Source organism: Rosa rugosa, chromosome 4, assembly GCF_958449725.1.
Source record: "Rosa rugosa chromosome 4, drRosRugo1.1, whole genome shotgun sequence".
NCBI lineage: Eukaryota > Viridiplantae > Streptophyta > Magnoliopsida > Rosales > Rosaceae > Rosa > Rosa rugosa.
Window position 1 is genome coordinate 48,631,391 of NC_084823.1, and position 20,026 is coordinate 48,651,416.

The window sequence follows — 20,026 nt, forward strand, 5'->3', positions numbered from 1 at the left end:
CCTAAATGTTATAGGCTTTGGATTCCTTTTCCTAATGGACCTTAGATTTCCTTACATATGAAGCAGACCGACGATTGTTTGTCGGTTGTAATTTAACATTTTTTATTTTATTTATTTTTTTAATAAGGAAAGAAAATTACAAAGAAATCCCCCTAGAACAATCACTCTCAAAAAGATCAAAATAGAAGGCGGCGCTGGAGAATAGAGGCAAACTGAGAATCCCAAACAAAATGAGAAAGAGTAGTATAGGAGTGCCCAAAATTATCAAGGCTATCAGCCAAACAGTTGGCCTCTCACCAAATATGACAAATGGAGAGCGAGGCAAAACAATGAGCAAGCTCCTTAATATCTTTGCAGCACAAATTTAATGCGTCAGGGAGGAGATATGGTTTGGCCGAGGGCATCTATCAAGTTCTTCGAGTCACCTTCAACAATGATAGCTTGAGAGGAGAGACATGAGAGAGATGAAATAAGCCTTCACGCAGGGCCATGGCTTCAGCTACGAGAATGTCCATGCAGCCAAGATTCTTACTTGATGCAAGCAGTGGTTGACCATCTGAATTACGGACATGCAGCCATATGTAATTTAACATATGTTGTGACTACAGGTTTATAGCTGAAGTGAGATCTAAATTTGGCTTTTTGATTATCTTCATCGACAGCGGACAATGTTGCTTGTTCATATCGTTCTTTAAACATTCGTGAAACTTTTATCTTCTTATACTAGAAAAGTACTACTGGTTTTTCAAGCTAAACAAAAGACAGCAGTTCCATCTATAAGCTTCAGTATCATTAACAAAGAATCTGTGTTCTTAGCGCTTGGTTCCCATGAGCCAATTGAAACTGAAGACAAATAGCAGCTTTGCGAAGAAAGTGGTACACAGCATCTCTTCAAAGCTTTGCCATCAACCCAGTCTGAATTGGCTTGGCAACTCCATTGTCTTTGACATCATTTTCTTTGACTTCCAATTCACAGACACTGGGAGGAACATCCACTGCAGGAGAGCAGTTGAAGAATCCATGAGGCTGCACCCACAAGCATTAACAAAGCATGATCAGAGACACCAAGCAACAACAATTGCGGTCCAGTTCAAACACATATGAGTACAATATATCCAGTTTCATGTTTAAGCAAAAGCAATTTCACAATTAATCTTAGTATAATGATAGGCTACCCCTTGTATATAACCCAAATGCCACTTTGCGACATTAATCTTATTCAAGATAACTATATTATGCAGATGCTAGCAATCAGAACATGGACAGTAATGATAAAGGATGCATAAGAAATTGAACCCAGTAAATACCATAAGCACAAAGCCAATGCGCTCCACTGGCATGACAGGCCAGTCTTCTAACCGAGGAACGTGAGTTATCCCAAATACGTACCTGCAATTATCACCGTTCTTGTTAGCATCTGAGCTTGAACAGTTTAATAAAAACAAGACGGCAATGTATTATAAAGTACACGGAAAACACAAGAGAAACCAACCAAAGGACAATGTCAGTTTCTTCAAGAGATCGATTCTGCTGAACCCATGTAGCCAATCCTTCACTGACCCGTGGGTTTTGGTTGGGAAATTCTCCTCCAGGAAACATCTCATCACGTGCATATGGTGTAACCCAAAGATTATGTTTCAAGAAAGCAGCTCTTCTCAAAAACTTGGCCTCAGAACCAGCTAATGGCAAACAATTTGAACCAGGTACAAGCTTGTAGCCTGTTAACTGTCCAGTTCTGTTAACAGTTCGTGTGTTCCTTACCTGGACCATATTAATACAGTACTCAATTATAACAATCTAAGTTAAGTACCAGAATATAGGAAATTATAACAAGCTAAGTTAAGTACTAGAAATCTAGATTTTTTTTTGTTTTTTGAAAGAGAAATCTAGAATATAGGAGACCTAAAAATTATGGCAAGAATGCCTTACAATCCAATGGCGGGCAGACAAGGGATTACAGTCTCGCATTGCCTCCGATTCAGTTCTAAGAAGTCTCTCTTCAGCATAAAATGCATTGCTGTGGACATTATTGTCTCCAGGTTGTTCAACTTTAACATCTAGCTCCACGACCTACAATATATAATTAGATGGAAAATATTGACTTCATGACTTATGCAACAGTAGAAAAGGCATTTTGTTTATAACAACAATCATCAAGTCGCAAACTTAAATCACAAATACTTAGGATGAAAGTAAACTTGTAAGTCATCCAATAATGAAGTGAGCAAGCATCACTATTTGTTTTTTTTTTTTTTCAACAAATACAAGAATCATCAAGAAACAATAAGCCCATAAATTTCTTCCTCATCATGGGTTTAAGTTACAACATAATGGTTGCTGGTTATAGCTTGAATGAAAATTCTTTGATTGGGAGCTTTGTCACATGCTCCTTATCGAAGTTCCTACTCATTCCCCAGTCCTATAAGTAGAATTCTTTCAATTATTCTTGATTAGTCCTAAAAATTAAGCAGTCAGAAGGAGCAGGGGACCGCTCATGTCTTTCTATTTCACATCTTAAACTTTCAGGTTTTTCAAAGTGTTGTACAGTTTCTATGGGTAATGACAGGTTTTCCAAAAGGAAGAAAAGCAGCTGGTAATGGCATGGTATTATAGGGGTATTATAAGATGTATCAAATTCATACATACTGTCACATCTATCTTCTACCGGTGAAGGTGTGATACTTGATTGTGAGAGTTTCCTTATGCTTTTGCCAATAAATTATTGAGGAAACATTTCAGAATAACGACCAATGTAAAAAGTTGAACAACAAAAATCTCAAGTCTAAAGGCACAATACTTGATTGTGAGACTTTAAGCATCATACCTGATTGTATGTTTCCCCAGGTTTGCAATCAACAGCCATATCCATACGAGCAACAAAAAAGTGCTGATGAACTGGTGCATATAGCCCCGGTGCAATAACAGTACCATATTTTCGGACTTCTCCAGGTTGTAGTGCTCCTAAGCTGAGTATTCCAGTAAGTTTAACTTCAGCTTCAATCTTTCCATCCTGCAATAGATTGACATTCATGTCAACAAAGCTGAACTTGTCTTTACCGGTAGGGTACAGAAGATAATGGGAAAGCAGACACAGGAACTTGTAAAAGATAAACAAGTTAAAATTCAAAGCAAAGCAAGAAAATTGTTCGCATTAAGTTGGCAGGTACTTCTTCAACTACCTCCCTGTATCCGAAGTCATACAACTGTATCAAAGACAAACAATCACACAAAAACCATAAAAGGAAACCTAAACTAATCCAATAGAAATTTTCTTTAGCTTCCAGTTCAAAGTTTAACAATTACAGAAATACGAGTACACAAGCTATTCAAATAAATTTATAGTATAAAAACTTGCCTGATAAAAGTGCCAGAAGAATCCATATTCATAATTAGCCACAGTACATATAAAAGAAACTGTCAGCCGTCTTGACCTGCGCACTTCTGCTAAACCTGTTCTCCAGTCCTGGTGCTTCCACAGAAGTCCATGGTCCTCTTCGTGCAAACATACACAATTCTCAATTGTCTCAACACCTCCAGTAAAGTTTGTAAAATGGGCATCAAAGTATTTGATATAGCCCAAACAATCACACCCCTGTTATGGTAGTTTGATTTCAGCCCAGCAAAGATTGAGTAACTTCAAAGAAAATGCAATAACTTCAAAAAGAAAACATGACATAACCTGAGTCATGAATTGGTCATACCTTCTTTAGGGAATGTGCATTTTTACCAAGGCCATCTTCCCCAGCATCAAAAGCATTTTTTCTGTAATGTGGATCATTGGGATCTCCATATGGCACCACCATTTCCACAAAACTCAACCTATGGGCTACAGGTCTTCGTCCCCGACTACCATCAACATACGCAATTGAATATATAACTAGCCCCTCCCTGGGAGTGAATCCAATACGAAAATTCCACTGCCAAACAGAACATGGAGTTAATATTCAAAATTTAGTAAACAAGAAGATGATTTCAGAAATAAATTCAAAATTTACCTTCTGCCACTCCACAAAATATCCATCAACACGAAAGCTTGGACCTTCAGCCTGAACAATTTGTAAAGGCTTCACATCACTCCGATCAACACCACCTCTTGTTTCACCAGAAGTATAGTTCCTCAATGGATCGGCTGGAGGTAGGGGAACCAGCTTACGGTCTTCAAACTCTATCACCACCATGCTTTGCATATCAACAAGTATATGGATTCCCTCAACAGGGCGTGCGTAACCATTTTCCATTGGGCAGTCACTCTCAGTTCTACAGAATATCAGTGGTTTAGCAAGTCTTTTGCTAGGAGCATCAGCCTCACTATGATAACCAACACACCTGCAGTATAAAGTACCCCCCATATATTAAATAAGAGTTTATTTGTTAACCTTCTGAAATTCTATCTCTACAGGAGCAACTTAGAACACATACCAGGCATCAACCATCACGAGATCCATATCTTCAACACCCCTCTTCTTCATAGCATCTCTAAATGGAGGAAAGTCTTTCACAACAGCTTCACATTCAGCGTATTCCACAGCATCCTGTAGTCCCGAGGCAATGAATTTTTTATTTTTAAAGAAAAAGACATCATGGAACTATGCTAGTAATCAAAATTCATCATATATTGTATTCTTTTAGCAAATGGCAACAGGCAGTTAGGGAAAATAAACAACAACTGTATGATTATATCCTATTGTTTTAAAAAATAAATGTACAATACAATCCTAGATCATATCCATTCCGTGATTCTATCACTCGTGTTTTTCAGCTGGAAGTCTAAATATCAAATTAGTGAGTAGCACCAAGCAGTACTTCCAATTAACATAATTAAAAGGGTACAACACAAGTTAAAATCCAAAAAAAAAAAAAAGAAGAAGAAGAAAAAAAGAAAGCAAAATGTTACCATGGGAGGCTGAACATCAGGGATAACTTGTGATGATATTACTTTTCCTCTGTGATGTCCACCACGAGTAGCTGCATGTACTTCTGACAGCTCAACAATCCATGTGCTTGTCTCATTTGACTTCTTGTTGTAAACAACAAGTCTAGCTCGCCTCGGAGGAAGCTTAGTGGGTATTATAGGTCCACCTTTGGTTCTCGGAAGTAATGAGGGTTGGAAAGGAGGGAAGAAGTATGCATCTGCTAATGCAACGACATGTTTTTCTGGTTCTAGAAGAACCACTTCAACAAAACGCATACTATCTCTAACCTGGAAAGAAAATTATTATTTAGCCAAAAATCTAAACCTCAGAAGAACAGAAAATAAGAGACAAGTCAACAGTTGAATTCACAACCTCAGGTGTTGCTCCAGCTGCCCTGACAGTCGCCACTGCCACAGAAATTTCGGCAGCAGATAAAGGTTCCAATGGATGCCTTGATTGAGGCCTAAGCATGATCGGGATGCCTACACGAGCAACGGAAAAGACTCAAATTCACAAACCAAATGCAACAGACAACACTCTGTATCAAAAAGTACTTGAAACAACCCAAGAAAAATCAGGCTTCAGATGATTAATGCGGAATGCGACAGTGCTCAGCTCTACATTAGGAATTCTGCGATGATATGCATGTAATTCTACGAAAATATAAATGTTATATGAGTAAAATACGTAATAATTCCAGCCGTGCTTCGATTTTCTGACAAAGTAGCTCGCCAAAATCCAAAATTTTAGAATGCTTCGTATTAATCTAAGCCCCAATCCAGATTAGGTTGTATTAATCTCTCATTTCCCTTATTCTCATCCAGATATAACAAAAAACGCATCAAGAATCTCAGAACAAGAAGAAAATCAATCAGAAAAATCACGATTCAAGAAACTCAAACGTTCCAACCACACAGATAACACGTCAATGAATCGCGTAAAGAGAGCGAGTATTCACATGAAAGTCAAAGGCAATAATACCTGCGGCGGAGGCATTCTTGGCGGAAGGTTCAGGAATCAAGGACGCCATGGCGATCTTCTTGGAGCGCTGATCGTCGCGGCGGTCCTCGGTAGCCGCGACGCTCCAATCCTGAGCCACGGCGGCCGAAACGACGGCGTTCGATGGAGGCGCCGCGGCCTGGCGAGGAATGATGGAAGAAGAAGAATCGGAGCAACATGAAGGCGTCGCTTTTTTCGAAGCTGAGGCCATTGCAAGGGGTTCGCGAGCGCGCCAATAATTCCACCACTATAGCTCTCTCTGCAATCTACTGACATACAGCACACCTCTCTCTCAATGCTCTCCGCCGCCACCACTATCGCACCGCCGCGCCGGAGAAGAAAATGGTTCCAAGGAGTTTACCTTTTTTTGGTAGTTTGCGATTGTTTTTGAATCACTTGAAGGTCTGGTAGGGCACGGAAGAGAATGTGAGTATGAATTTGATCACGGAATTTGAAACCAAGGGGAAGAGAGTGAGTGATCAGAGAGAGAAACGGAGCTGAGGAAGGAGGAGAGGGGGTGGCTATATATAGTAAGGCTGCCACGTGCTTTCTATTTTTCTTTTTTTTCTATTTTTCTTTTTTTTCTTTTTTTCTTTTTTTTCTTTTTTTCTTTTCTCAAGGATTATTGGATTTTTGTAATTGTAATTATATTTTTTTTTTTTTCTTTTCTTCTTTTGGAATTTTGGGTTTAACTTTTTTTGTTTTAATAAATAGGGGAGGGACCAGATAAAATATATATATATATATATATATATATATATATATATATATATATATATATATAGGGGAGGGGGACTTATCAATGGGAAAAATGAGATAAGTGAGTGGTGTGATGATAGGGCGTTGTACTATTAATGGGACAATTGACACATCAATTAGGGGCAACAAGTTATTGTGATATTTAGTATGATAAGGCCAAAAAAGAGTTGTCTGTTTGAGTATAAGGACCTCTTCTTTGGAAATGTATCCAAAATGACCATACTTTTCACAGATTTGGACGTCACTTTCCGTGTGGTTTGTGGAGGAAAGAAAAAGTAGAGAAGAGACCCAACTCCAGGGTCTTCTAAAAGGAATAGAAATAGCTTAGCATGATGGATGATGTCGACTGCTACTTGTTGTTGTTGTTAAACTAGTTCTCTCTCTCTCTCTCGTTGATCAACTTTACCCTCTTTTTAGTATTGTGCCAAATTATCAAGAACTTCTAAATAAGGGTTAGATGGTGCCCTTGAGTCTTGACCATGTATACAGATAACGTAATCATGTGGATGATTTGTTAGCAAGTTTAGAACATGGTTGTGAATATGGATGCAGGTTTTTTAACGCTCTTCCTTCTGATGTTATTCCGGTGGATTTTTTTTTGAAACATTTATACAAAAAAATATTATGATTGATGTGAACTTTTTAGAAGCTGATTTATTAGGCTTGTCTAAGCCAAGATTAGTTGTGTGTTAAAGTTATTTTTCCTTTGCCTTCAGGCTTCCTCTGTAATAAAAAATAAAATAAAAAATTAGAGAAGAGACATCTTCAATTAAAGTAAAAATTTGAAGACTTTCGGTTTAATTGATAGACAATATTTTCAAATATAGATTGAAAGAATGCTACTCATATTTGTTGAACCCGAACAACAACTACCTATTTACGAAATTGTGGAACGCTTTGTCCAATCCTACTCATATTTGAGCAATTGCAATAAGTAACTATGCTTTTTAAGAGACTACCAAAACAATGTGTTACAATCATACTAAGGTCGGTACAGTTCATATCCAGTTAAGAAAAATAAAATTTTGAGAAGACAATTCCTATCCTATTTTTGACATGTTTTATCATGTTTGATATATTATTAAAAAAAATATATTATTTTCTTAAGTGGGCGACGTGTATCATGACGTCACACGGAATCAGATGGGCAATGAAACTGAAGTTTATGACAAATTTTAGTGGTTCAACCAAATTAGTAGAGTGAATTTGAAACAAAATTGATAGGATGAAGTGTCACAAAAAACATATTAAAGGGGCAAACTGCAAGATCTATTTAGTTAAAGGTATAATATTCTTAGTTGCCCTTATTTTTATTAACCAAAATTTATCAAAAGAAAAAAGAAGAATTTTTCTTTAATTAATTAAAATTATAAAGAATTAGGATTTTCTAACCAACAAGTTGAATAAGTTCAAAGTGTGGTGACAGCAAATGGTATATATTTTGAAAAAGTGGTATACTATAAACGTATACTTTTTTTTTTTTTTGGGAATTTATTAAGAAGTAGGAAGATAACAAAATAAAATATCACGGGGAGGGCCTGAAGCCCTGAACTCGTGAATTATCCTCCAGCGCACGTGCTTCATGTGTCATCCTGCCAATTTGCATCACTCCATTTTGTTAATTTTATTTCTCTTGCTCCTTGGCATTCTAGGAGCTCAACTTCATAATAGAAGTTAGATAATATTAACAAATCAAATAAAAAAAATCTAGATATGGGATGATTCAATGAGCTTCTATATATACTATACGATTAAACAAATCCTCATCTTTCACTCAGATCAATTCAAGTTATAATCAGAAAATAGATATTTTAACTCGTTTTGATTTTACGTGTTCTGAGCAAGAAATGACTCTATCCCACAATAAATATCAAGTTTTTCATCTCGCAAAAGCTGGATCAGTGATAAGAAAAGGAGTTTTTTTTTTTTGGGACAGGTACTTGCCCCGTGTTTATCTATTGTGAGAAAAAGTTCAAAGTGTGGTGACAGCAAATGGTATATATTTTGAACCCATATGAACTACCGTCCATTTCTTGTTTTATATTAGTGCCTACCCTTTTGTCTGCAAATCATGATATGGCACAAGGTGATTGAATTTAAAAACTATACCTTAAAGTAATTAAGTAAAGGTATAACAACCTCTTCACAGGTCAAAACTCAATCTTATGAGGCTAAAGAGAATTGAAAGGACTTCATTAGTTAGTGCCTGTTGCCTCGTGGTATACATCAAAGTGAAATTTAGTGAGAAAAGCATGTCAAAACTAATGTCAATGGTACCCATTTATTTTGTCTAATATATGATGAAATAATATCTTAACGACCGCAGGTGACCCTTGTTCTTTCCTATTGTTTATAATCAGATGATCCAACTTAATTAATTATTTTCTTGGTGAGTTGGTGGTGATGCTTAATAGACATCCACTTGATAACTACAAGGAACATGCTTGCCTGACTCAGCTTTCCCACTTACCTCCACATCCACAAAACTATATATATTGCCAAATTGTACAATTGATTATTAATTAACAAGCGATTAGTTTAACCTCTGATTAATATTAATTTTGGGGTACATATCTTTCAAGTTCCAACCATAACTTGTTACTTATAATCCTAGATTGGCCTGGAAAAGGGGGCAGATTCAGTGATTCACGCCTCAGTCTCACATCTACAAACCTACTTTTTTTTTTTCTAATTTCTCCCCACATTTTTCTCGTTTCAATTCTATTATTTGAAGTTTTAAACACTAAATCAAATCTTTGACTTTGGTGAATCTGTTTTGAAATTTGATGTTTCACTTGTTCAATATTTCAACGAAATCACCCCAAGTTCCTCGATCAAACTATGAGTTTTGACAGCATCACCTCAGTAAAAAAGTACCCTTCAAGTAACAGTTGGTTAATTTCCAGATTAAACAAGATATATAATGTTCTTGTTATTGTTCATTATAACAATGTGGGAGAAAGCTCAGTTCAGAAACTGCTGAATCATCTAGTCACCATTACGGTGTTTCACCAGACTGGTCATGATTTGATGGAGATATATATAGAGTAAAGACTCCAAAGGAGTATTTGGCTTATCAGTCAGTGATCCAAAACTGGGCAGCTACTTTCATGAACTTGTCATTTATAATTGAATCTGCATATATATGCTGTCCACCACCCATTGATAATTCATAATTGATAACAAAAATGAAAAGTGGTCCAGCTCACGATAGACCCTACCCATTAGAGTAGAGCACTCATCATAGTGCATGTCAATTCTATTCTTTTTACATTTTAATTCTATCCGTAAAGAGTGGAGAGTTAAATTTGAAACTTTATCAACACTATCACAGAAAAATGACTTACCATTAAACTCAATGTTACTATTTGTTAGAATTGGAGTTGATTAGATTCTAAGTACTTATAAACAAATCACTACGCATTATTCTCGATCTTAGTTTATCCTATTATGATAAACACTCTATATCCGTACTCATAAAGTGAGTTAATGAGGTGTAGTTCTCTGTCTTCATATAATAATTAGGGATGACGCTTAATCCAACTTATTAATTGGATATCTATGTTTCAACCTAGCAGAGTTCTGCTAGGGTTGGGAGAGCACCGCCTTCGGGCTTGGGCTCTCTGTACCTTTCTCCATCCTGCGTGGAGTACACCTTCGGTATCCCCTCTGGGGTTGCCCAAATCCGTTCCAACTGTCGCTGTGGTCTCTCGGTGGCAGAAGTTTTCCAGGCCCTCATGGCTGGCTGGTGTGGAGGCTGGTGATTTCTCGGATCATTTGTCTCTTGTTATGCAGGCCTGTGCAATCCCATTGGAGGTGTCGTGTTGCGGTGGCTCGGCTAGGCCTCGGCGAGCGCGACTCAAACGTCATGGTATGATGATGGCAGCGGCGCTGACAGATCTGGGAGGACCTTGGTGGGCGCAGTTGGCGACTTGGCGAATTTCCGGGTCGGGTCAGCAGCAATCTCGACATGGAGAGCTTCTGGCTGTTCAGTGTCTGGATGCTCGGCTGGCCATTTGGGTCTTGTGGCAAGATCATGGTGCGACAGTGACGGAGAGAGGCAAAGGAGATGAAGTCGGTGGCACTGCAGCAAGGATCGACTGGCACCAGTGGAGGCTGCTGGGTTTCTCCCTCCGGTTAGCTCTCCTCCGTCAGACGAATGTGGTGCGGCGTTGGGCTTCAGGTGATGGCAGTGGACTTCGGGCTAAAGCCAGGGTGCCCAAGGGTTTGGGTGCCCAGATCAACTTGAGGTGGGCTTGGGCTTTTGTTAAGTTTGACCCGCCAGTTTTGACTTTGGATTCGGGCCGAATTTGGATCCGTATTTGGGATCCGGGTCGTATTCAAATTCGGATCTTGGATCCGAGACAGCTGCTCATGTTGATCTGGTATTTGTTCTGGTTCTTGGGAGTTCGTTTGCTAATTTTCGAGTTTTTGACACCCTCGGTTACTTTTGAGCTCCCGGTGAGCGAATCACCTCTCCTAGGTGATCATATCACCGGTTACGGTTACAGTTTCTCTTCTATTTACACTGCTCTCGTGACATATGCAGTGCAGCGATGTCGTCTGACATCAAGTCACATGGTTACCTTTCATTTTAGATGTGTCTGTGCATCTTGCTATCCTTTATTGTTTTTCCTATTTTATAGATGCGTTTGTGCATCTTGTTATGCTTTATTGTTTTTCTTTCGATGTGTTTGCATCGCTCCATGTACTTCTCAATTTCAATTAATATAGTTTGTCGTCTTTCCCTTCAAAAAAAAAAAAACTTATTAATTGGATGAGTACTTGCTACCTAGGGTTTGTTCCCGGGAATCGGGTTGAGTACTGCAAGTGGCCTAGTAGTTCTTGCCTTGTTGGGTGTGCTCCCCAACCTAGGTTCGAACCCCGAAGCTGTCAAAGTGGCTAGGCACTGTGCTGCAATGCACAGTTGGAGCATTTCACATGCGCTGAAGGGGTTTATCTTGGGCCTAGAAAGCCTTTGGGTTCCCCTTGACAAAGTCAAAAAAAAAAAAAAAAAACACTACAACCAACATGACAAATGAAAAGGAAGCACTAGATAGCACTAGGGAGACACCAGTCCTCAGCATTAGGAACTAACATTACACTCAAAAAGCATAATATATGCAATCCCACTGAAGACAAAGTTGACGTAATGCTGAAGAAACCACCATGCTAGCTAGCTGCCCGAAATCTACTGTGACAGTAGAAGTAAATAGAAAGACGACCCCATCGAGGCTTGCTGTTCTCACTCCTTTTCTTCGATCCCATGGTTGTGGTTTAAATCATATATATGGCACAGCACTCGTCGCTGTCGTTGCCTAAAACTCCAAGTTGAAAATGAAGAAGGCGACCCCATCTGCGACCTGAAAAAATTGCAGAAAGTGATAGTTTTGATCTGACTTTACACAGAACAAGCGAGCGTGCATACCCACCCTGTTTGGCGTTGAAATTGGAAGTTGGAACCCACCAGCCAAATTTTGGACCCCCTTCCTCCAAAGACTCAAACGTCCCCAGTCTTTGTTTATCAGTCGTTCAATCTCACCGCCCATAGAATTCAAAGTAAATGGGCTTCACAATGTGAGACCATAAAAAGACAGTGAGGCATTATAGGAATCCCAATCTTAAGTTTAGAACTTCAAGGAACTGAGGACGTTGTCGGTCATCTACTTATCTCCAATCACGATGGTCTAAATTTTTGGTCGATCTGAAAAATATAGTTACCAAAGACTTATGATTTGCTCAACTCCAAGTCTTTCCCATCCACTTGTGGTCTATAACATGGTCTAATATCGACCAACCTTTGGCTTTAAGACCCTCAAGGGTCCAAAAAGTGGACCAAGGATTGGAGATGGCCTTAACTTGCAATAAGGTTTTGAGGTAAAACATCACAAGGGTTTCAAACCCGACAGGTTTTGGAGTAAAACAGCAAAGAAATACGTGATTAAAGATGAATTGAGATTTGTAATGGACTAGCATTGCCCCAAAAGCTCTGGCCCTTGGGTCAATTCCCAAAATTAGTTTCCATGATTCCATCTGTGTGATCCAAGAAAAGCTGATCACTTCCACATCATAAAATTAAACTCTTTTCTCCTTATTGTTTGCTTTTAGATCCCAGAGTCTACATCATAAATGGTTTTCAAATGTCGAAGGAAACAACTGAATGATATTGCAATAAATTTATAGTAACAATAATTAGCATCTCTAGCCATATAGAAAAGAAAATTCAATAATTCTCATCACTAGCCAAATACAAATGACAAAAAAATAAAAAATAAAAAACAGAACATTTCCATTATACTACTTTTGCTTTTGTTTCGATCGAATAGATACCCAGCCTCCTTCACAGCTGTGACTACCAAGGTCTCTTATAACCAACAGGAACAGTATTTGAACCAGAAATCCGATTACCAAAGCCTCCTCGTCCTCTAGAGCGGAAGTTCCCCCCTGATTAAAAACAAAAACCACATTATTCACCAAATCCACAACATATTTGCAAACATTGGACACTTTCCAAAAGAGAGATTGCATTTGTAATCAAAATTTGAGAAATTGAATCACCTCCGGAGTTAAAACCAGATGATCGTGCCATGGCAGACAATGCCGGACTCACAACCTGACCTGCTTCCTGCAGGATCTTGATCAGTTCCCTAGCAAATTTACCATTTGACTCTGTGAAAAAGGTCAAAGCAGTTCCTGTTGCCCCTGCACGTCCCGTTCGTCCAATCCTGTGGACATAATCCTCAAGGCTTGATGGAAAATCATAATTGATCACGCATTTTATGTCCTTCACATCTACAGTCAACAAAGCAAAAAAAAGGTCAAAAGAGTTCAAGGAACCAAAAACATGGACTAAACTGCAAACAACCTTATCCCTGCATCCCTACGATCTGAAGATCAAATTGAAGACAACATTCATCACTAAATGTGCCCACCTTAACCTAGCAGGGATAAGGAGCAGCTTCACCACAACCACTTCCCATATCCAATCAAATGAATAAGCATGTGAGTCAACCGGGCTGCGAGGGTAACCAGCTCCATAACCGTGGATGGGCAGCGACAACTTCAACATGTTACGTAGACACTTCAAAGGAGCAGCCATGCCATTTCAGTCCCTCTAGTACAAAAAAGTGATCCTTTCACATAACTTTCTTGACTAATAAAAGATACATGCTTGCATAATGATGTAATGGCACAGCACCCAAACCAATTTTAGGAAGTTTCGTATTCCAGTGAAACTTTGCTCTTGGTGTCCATGTAACATGAGCTTTCAGAATAAGGTAGTGCCCACAGTGTTATCTATCATAGGGGACATTGTACAAATAAGAGAAACCAATATTGCTCCTCAATCCAACTTATGCCCCTGCTGAAGTAGATAGCATGGTGCTTAAAGGATAGCAAAATAGTAGGAAGTCCCGATCATCAGATATGATGGCACCTGCCTTCGCACCCAAACCACAAATTACATTTTCAGGAACTGGAAAGCAGCCGGCCGACTCGCAACCTTTGAATCAAGACCCAAATTTGTAAGACACCTAAGACTCCTAGCATAAAGTAATCCTACCAAGACCCCGTGCAGCCACATCAGTGGCAGTCATTATAGGAGATCTGCCACTTTTAAACTCAGCCAAGACCCAATCTCTTTCAGCCTGGTTTTTATCACCATGAATGGACAGAGCTGGCCATCCATCCATCCTTAATTGCTTAGTGACATGGTCACAACCCTTTTTCGTCTCCACAAATATCAGAATTCGGCTCCCAACGATCGAGTCTTTTAGCAATTTGAGCAGCCTGTCAATATTAATAAATAATAAGTCAACTAAAGAATTGAAGCATTGAAACAGAAAGCAAAGCACAGGTTCATTTCACCAAATGCCAAACTCAAGACAAACCTATTATATTTGTCGAACTCAGACACAACTTCAACAACTTGCTTTATGGATTGGTTTGCTTTCAAACTTGCTGATCCAATAATTACCTAATGAGACAATATAAGAGACCATTATACCTCAATCTGCATGCACATATCTACTTATTGCAACTGAAATATCATATCTTTATGGGAAGATCTACAAAACAAACCTTATAGGGGTTACGTAAAAACTGCCTTGCTAAGGATTCGACCTCCCTTGGCCATGTGGCACTCCAATACAATGTCTGCCGATCTGGTCGGGTCTGCAAAAATAATTTAACTTGATCAAATGGAGCTCTTAAACTCGTGTCAACATTAATTGCCAAATTAGTATTTTGCATAAAAAACTTGATGGCATAGTGATACAGGTATTCAGGAGACGAGCTAGAATAACTCATGAAACAAAAAACATGTGCTGTTAAGCATGCTAGGTAGGTCCAGTGTAGAATGACTATAAATTTTGGGTATTACAGCCATTCCATACTGAAGTGTTTTGGTTTATTACCATGGTTAATTTCAGTCAATGATAAATTAAGCAGAACAAATTATGGAAAATAACATACTTGAGATACAATTTTCCTTATCTGCGGCTCAAATCCCATGTCCAACATCCTATCAGCCTCATCCAAAACTAGGTAAGTCACTCTTCGCAAACTTGTGTGCTGAGCTTCCAACATATCTATTAGTCTGCCAGGTGTAGCTATCACAATCTCAACCCCTGTGATATGGTAGAAGTTAGGATATTATGATACATGGGCCCCTACTCATAAACTGCCATAATCAAATAAACAAGTTAGCAAGCACCTCTTCTAAGATCGCGTATTTGGGATCCTTTTGGAGCACCACCATAAATGCAAGTACTCCTAATATAATTTTGTGAACAAAATTTTACAGCTTCTTCTTGAATTTGAACTGCCAATTCTCGAGTAGGTGCTAATACTAACGCAATAGGACCATCACCTTGAGCTGAATGTTTAAAAAAGAAAACATAAATAAATAAATAATGACATTCAGAATAAATTGCTATCAAGAAGAGAGGCAAACTAAACTGGAATGGTAACGTATACTGACCTAATCGAGGCTGAGCACTAATATGTACCAGAGCTGGCAGCAGATAAGAAAGGGTTTTCCCGGAACCAGTCTCAGCAATTCCAACTAAATCTCTACCCTTTAGTGCCATTGGCCATCCTTGAGCCTGAATTGGTGTTGGTTCAACAAAACCCAACTTGGCAATCACGTCGAGACAGTAACCTAGCATATCAGATTATCAATCAGCTTTTTAGCAACTAGCATAAACAGAAAAACTCCAAATTCGCAGCAAATACTCTTTTTATGACATTCATCAAGTAAGGAAATAAAATACCAGGGAAACTTGCATCCCGAAACGTCTGAATTGGCTTCGGGACATCATGCCCATCAACCGTAATCTCCCTCCTAGCTCTATAGGCCAAAACTTCATGCTCTGACATTGCCTTCACCGAAGGGCTCTCAATGTAGAAATTCTTCTCAAAAGGAACTAAGCTCCCAAAATCCTGCTTGGGGAGAACAATGCCATCCAAGTCACCTCTTGATGACCCACCACCGTGTCTACCACCGCCTCCACGCCCGCCCCCGTAACCCGAACTTCCACCACCCCGACTATAACCGGAGCTTCTACCACCCCCACGGGCACCATCAAAACCCCTACCGCCGCCGCCACGGCCTCTCCCGCCAAAACTACCACCGCCGTCTCGGCCCATACTGAACCGACCCGCCGGGGGCTGGAAAGGAGGGTATCCATTCCTATCTCCCGGAGCTCCTACCGGTCCAGCCCCTCCTCCTCCATAAGGAGACACCGGAGGCGCTGAGCCCCTGTACGGGGCTACCCCACCGCCACGGCCGTAGATCGGTGGCGCTGCCGCCGCAGGCGCTGGACCCATTAGGTCACTGCATACATACATATATATATAACCAACCAATTACGATGATGAAAGAAAATTCATAAAGCAGAAAACTTGAATCAAATTTAAGAGATCTGAATCGGAATCAAATTGAAATTCCAGTACCTTCGGCGCTCGCGGTAGGAGCCTGCGTCGGCGTATCGGTTGTCGTAGGCGTACATCAATGACCGGAATTTATACGGTTTCTAGGGTTTCTGATCTATTAGGGTATGAAAGAAAACAGAATCGAAGGAAGGGTATAGAGAGACACGAAAAAGGGCGAAACTTTAGAGTGAAGTTTGGTTCTTGTAACTTCCGGTCGCTCTGGGTTTAATTTGCCGGAGATTTAGTATTGAAAATTGGAATCACGATCTGAGGGGGAGGAAGAAAGTAAAGAGAAGAAGAAGATGAGATTGGGCGGCTATCTATGTATATATATCATTATATTGGAGATTGTCGGGGGAGGGAAAATTAACCGCATTCTTTTCTCGGCGGTGTGTTACGTGGACACGTGGCGTTGTGGAAACCGTACGACTTGAGGCGGCCGACATCGATTTGGAAAAAATAGTTACCGGGGTTCATCTAGGGGAGTTAATGGCTCTAATCATTGTTCGCAACTCCACTCTTTGCTTTCTTGTTTTCTTTTCTTTCTTTATTTTCTTGCGTCTAAATCTTGCATCCCCTTTCTTGTTTTCTTTTATTTTCAGGCGGTAACTTCCTTCTCACTTATATTTGCTTGGTAATTTGATTTTTACATAGAGAAAATTCTAGTAATGTGGCAATAGATTAGGTTTGATGTAGTGTTAAACCGACTCCATGCATATATAGGATAGCTTGACTTGATCTCAAATTAATCTACTTCCGTATCGAGTTAGTCTACCACTATACCGAACTAGTCTACTTGATGTCCCGAATGTACCACAAACAAACCCTTAAACTTATATGGTTCCACTTGCTCCGTTTGATGTAAATCAATAGTGTGAATTAAGCCCTCCATCGGGGCATGGAAGTGGGATTAAGATTAGAATTAGTCTTGAGGTTCGATAATCTCTAATGATTTGGTATACATTTATATTGACAGATCTTGATTTCGCAAACAAGGATCGAAGGGAAGAAGTGGGACTAGTAGTGGTCTGATGGGCAGTTTCTGGTGGGAGCATTGTCCGATCGATGTGAGGGAGAAACGGCGTCACCTTAGCACGCGGAAGCATTGGCGTGTCGTACTGTTCTTCAGTTGGCATTGGAACATTATAAGTTCCATTAAGCTAATGAAGTTCCTTATAGATTGATCATTTAACTTATTTGGTAACTAAATAATTTTTGCACCATTTAGCTTCAATAATCAATAGGTCAATAACATATGTTATTCAGTGGTTGACATTTGAGATCGCTTCAAAAGCTTGACACTCGCTCTGCTATCATTTTCTCCCATATTCAATCTTCGATCTGTTTTCTCAACTCTAATTCTTGGTATAATAACCAAACATGAGGAGATTATTAACTTAACACGAGTACTACTGCATCCTCCAGCTGATAGGTTGCTAGTCTCTCATAAATTTGATCACTTTCTGGCGCGCCTTTCATGTCCATATATAGTCCATCGAAGATCGAAGCATTTGTTTCAGGTAACCGTGGCGGTGTGACCACGCACCATTGTTGGTGCTGCTGCTGCTGCTGCTGCTGCTTAAGACATCCTGGGATTTTTCCCACGCACTGTTAATCAGAAAAGTAAATGTGTTAGAAAGACTCATTTGGAACGCGTTCTACTAAGTGTTACAGTAATGTATGCAACCTGCATATTATAATTAATTTCTTCACAAAAATGCTTGAAGTAGATATGTTGGTCTGCAAAAAGAACTTGCCTGGAAAGCATGCCCACTCGAAGATGCTTCTTTCGCTATGGGGAGGCCTTTGTTCATCAACCATTACCTTATTGCCTTTATGAATGATGCTAACCTGACAATACCCAGGTGCACTTTTCCTAACAAATTCTCCTAGTGATAATTGTTTCCTCCTGATCGCGTGAACAACATAATTTAACCTGTTAAATGCCAAATTGATTGCTCTGATGTAACACATTTACCAGACATGAGCTTATCTTTACCAGAGAAGTGATCAGCAATGTAAGTTGGTAATGTGATACAAATTAATACACAACTTCAAAGTTCAAGTTATGAAGACGAAAAAAGCAGGCAGCATTACCTTGAATGAGGTGCTCTTTTGGCTCCTATGACAAGGTGAGTGATCCTAAGAACGGACATAAGATCAGTGATTGCTTTTGTTCTGTCGCTGCTCTCCAGGAGCATTGTGTCCACTGTTACCTGCACTCGAATGGAAAAGAAGATGTTTTCATCATCAATGATTTTGTGGCCTAGATATAAAACACAGCTAGGGAGCAGGAGAATAAAATCAACAGTACCTTAGCATTGTTGCATAAGCAGACGTATTTCTGCAAGAGGTTCTTCCTCTTATTATTCTCTTCATTGACGTAAAATCTCACTTGATCTTCACTTAATTGGCTCATTGATAATCGTCCAACTATTGACATTTTATTGAAGAAAAAACAAACACTTCTTAGCATTCATCGAGGAACTGAATCATCTCTATTTGGAAAGAACACTCGAACATCAGTGACAAAACTGCAAACATGTAAGACAAAGCCCCTCCATACATATCTTTCTGGTATCCGGACCATTCAGTCTTGTTACAGAGAAAATTCAAATTGCTAGGCTTCATTTTAAGCTTGTCAAGGCAGTGTTCACAAGTTTCACACATGTGACAAAACTTGGTACAATCGAAGGACTTATAATTTGATGTTGGCGTGACGCTGTTTGATTAGATTCCAAATTTCCAATAATACAATACATTTCATAGAAAAAGCAGACTAGAAACTACAAGAGACTGACACTGGCATTACCTGGTGTAGGGATGTGGGTGATTGGAGGGAAGACATGGACAAGAAAGACCCGAGAACCAGGCGAAACAGCATTATCAAGCACCCATTTCAGAACATCAGTGTCATCTTTACCAACAGCCACATAAACATCATTGACACCTACAATATCTCTGCTAGTGCTGCCTGGAGTGATATCACTAGTACTCGTGATATCCTCTCCGAGCTCCACAATCTCAGGCGAGAAAGTCTTTCGAGGACTATAGTCCTTATAAAAATCCTTAGCTTCCACCGGAACATAACCATCCTCGCCTTCCATAGAGGCGTGGAGAATCAGAAGTAGTACACAATGAGAAGAAAAGAGAGATGATAGGATTAGGGAGTGAAAACAACAAGGGATTGGATGTTAATCACTTGGCTGTTTTATAGTGAAAGAGGCGTAAGAGGCGTTGCCTTCAAAGCCACTAAAGAAAAGGTAAGATTCTCTTTTGTCAAGGTTAACAGGCTGTTTGGATATGTCAATGTAGCTCCTCCTCCATTTTCTCCTAGCTAGGTGCCTTTCCGTATTAAAGAAAACTATCTCTTTTGGTATTTTTCTCCGCCATAGATTTTCAAGTTTCTCAATCCTTTGTGA

The 20,026-nt window shown here is 39.4% G+C and overlaps 3 protein-coding genes across 6 annotated transcripts; all 3 read right to left on the minus strand.

Annotated features, from left to right (window-relative positions):
* Positions 1-173: 173 nt before the first annotated feature.
* LOC133743417 (amine oxidase [copper-containing] zeta, peroxisomal-like) lies at positions 174-6,424 on the minus strand. The gene is made up of 12 exons (XM_062171352.1): positions 5,895-6,424; positions 5,286-5,395; positions 4,895-5,200; positions 4,420-4,532; positions 3,996-4,326; positions 3,702-3,917; positions 3,356-3,592; positions 2,825-3,010; positions 1,930-2,070; positions 1,493-1,761; positions 1,308-1,389; positions 174-1,026 (listed from the first exon to the last, which is right to left on the minus strand). The coding sequence occupies exons 1-12, from the start codon at positions 6,121-6,123 to the stop codon at positions 892-894; spliced, it is 2,355 nt and encodes a 784-aa protein (XP_062027336.1). The 5' UTR covers positions 6,124-6,424; the 3' UTR covers positions 174-891.
* Positions 6,425-12,812: 6,388 nt separating this feature from the next.
* On the minus strand, positions 12,813-16,916 carry LOC133742938 (DEAD-box ATP-dependent RNA helicase 20). 2 transcript variants are annotated; one of them, XM_062170644.1, is made up of 10 exons: positions 16,626-16,915; positions 15,944-16,506; positions 15,652-15,831; positions 15,385-15,546; positions 15,144-15,298; positions 14,751-14,843; positions 14,561-14,646; positions 14,233-14,459; positions 13,230-13,463; positions 12,813-13,115 (listed from the first exon to the last, which is right to left on the minus strand). In XM_062170644.1, the coding sequence occupies exons 1-10, from the start codon at positions 16,679-16,681 to the stop codon at positions 13,024-13,026; spliced, it is 1,848 nt and encodes a 615-aa protein (XP_062026628.1). In that variant the 5' UTR covers positions 16,682-16,915; the 3' UTR covers positions 12,813-13,023. The 2 variants fall into 2 exon arrangements, 1 of the variants encoding a protein (XP_062026628.1); XR_009862834.1 differs by lacking the exon at positions 12,813-13,115 and having other exon boundaries at positions 13,325-13,463; positions 13,604-14,459; positions 16,626-16,916.
* Positions 16,917-17,833: 917 nt separating this feature from the next.
* Positions 17,834-19,883, minus strand: LOC133745540 (U-box domain-containing protein 52-like). 3 transcript variants are annotated; one of them, XM_062173624.1, is made up of 5 exons: positions 19,417-19,883; positions 18,919-19,037; positions 18,702-18,820; positions 18,362-18,564; positions 17,834-18,212 (listed from the first exon to the last, which is right to left on the minus strand). In XM_062173624.1, exons 1-5 carry the CDS (start codon positions 19,709-19,711, stop codon positions 18,184-18,186), a joined length of 765 nt encoding a protein of 254 aa, XP_062029608.1. In that variant the 5' UTR covers positions 19,712-19,883; the 3' UTR covers positions 17,834-18,183. The 3 variants fall into 3 exon arrangements, with proteins under 3 accessions (XP_062029608.1, XP_062029609.1, XP_062029610.1); XM_062173625.1 differs by having other exon boundaries at positions 18,362-18,540; positions 19,417-19,877; XM_062173626.1 differs by having other exon boundaries at positions 18,362-18,513; positions 19,417-19,858.
* Positions 19,884-20,026: the final 143 nt, after the last annotated feature.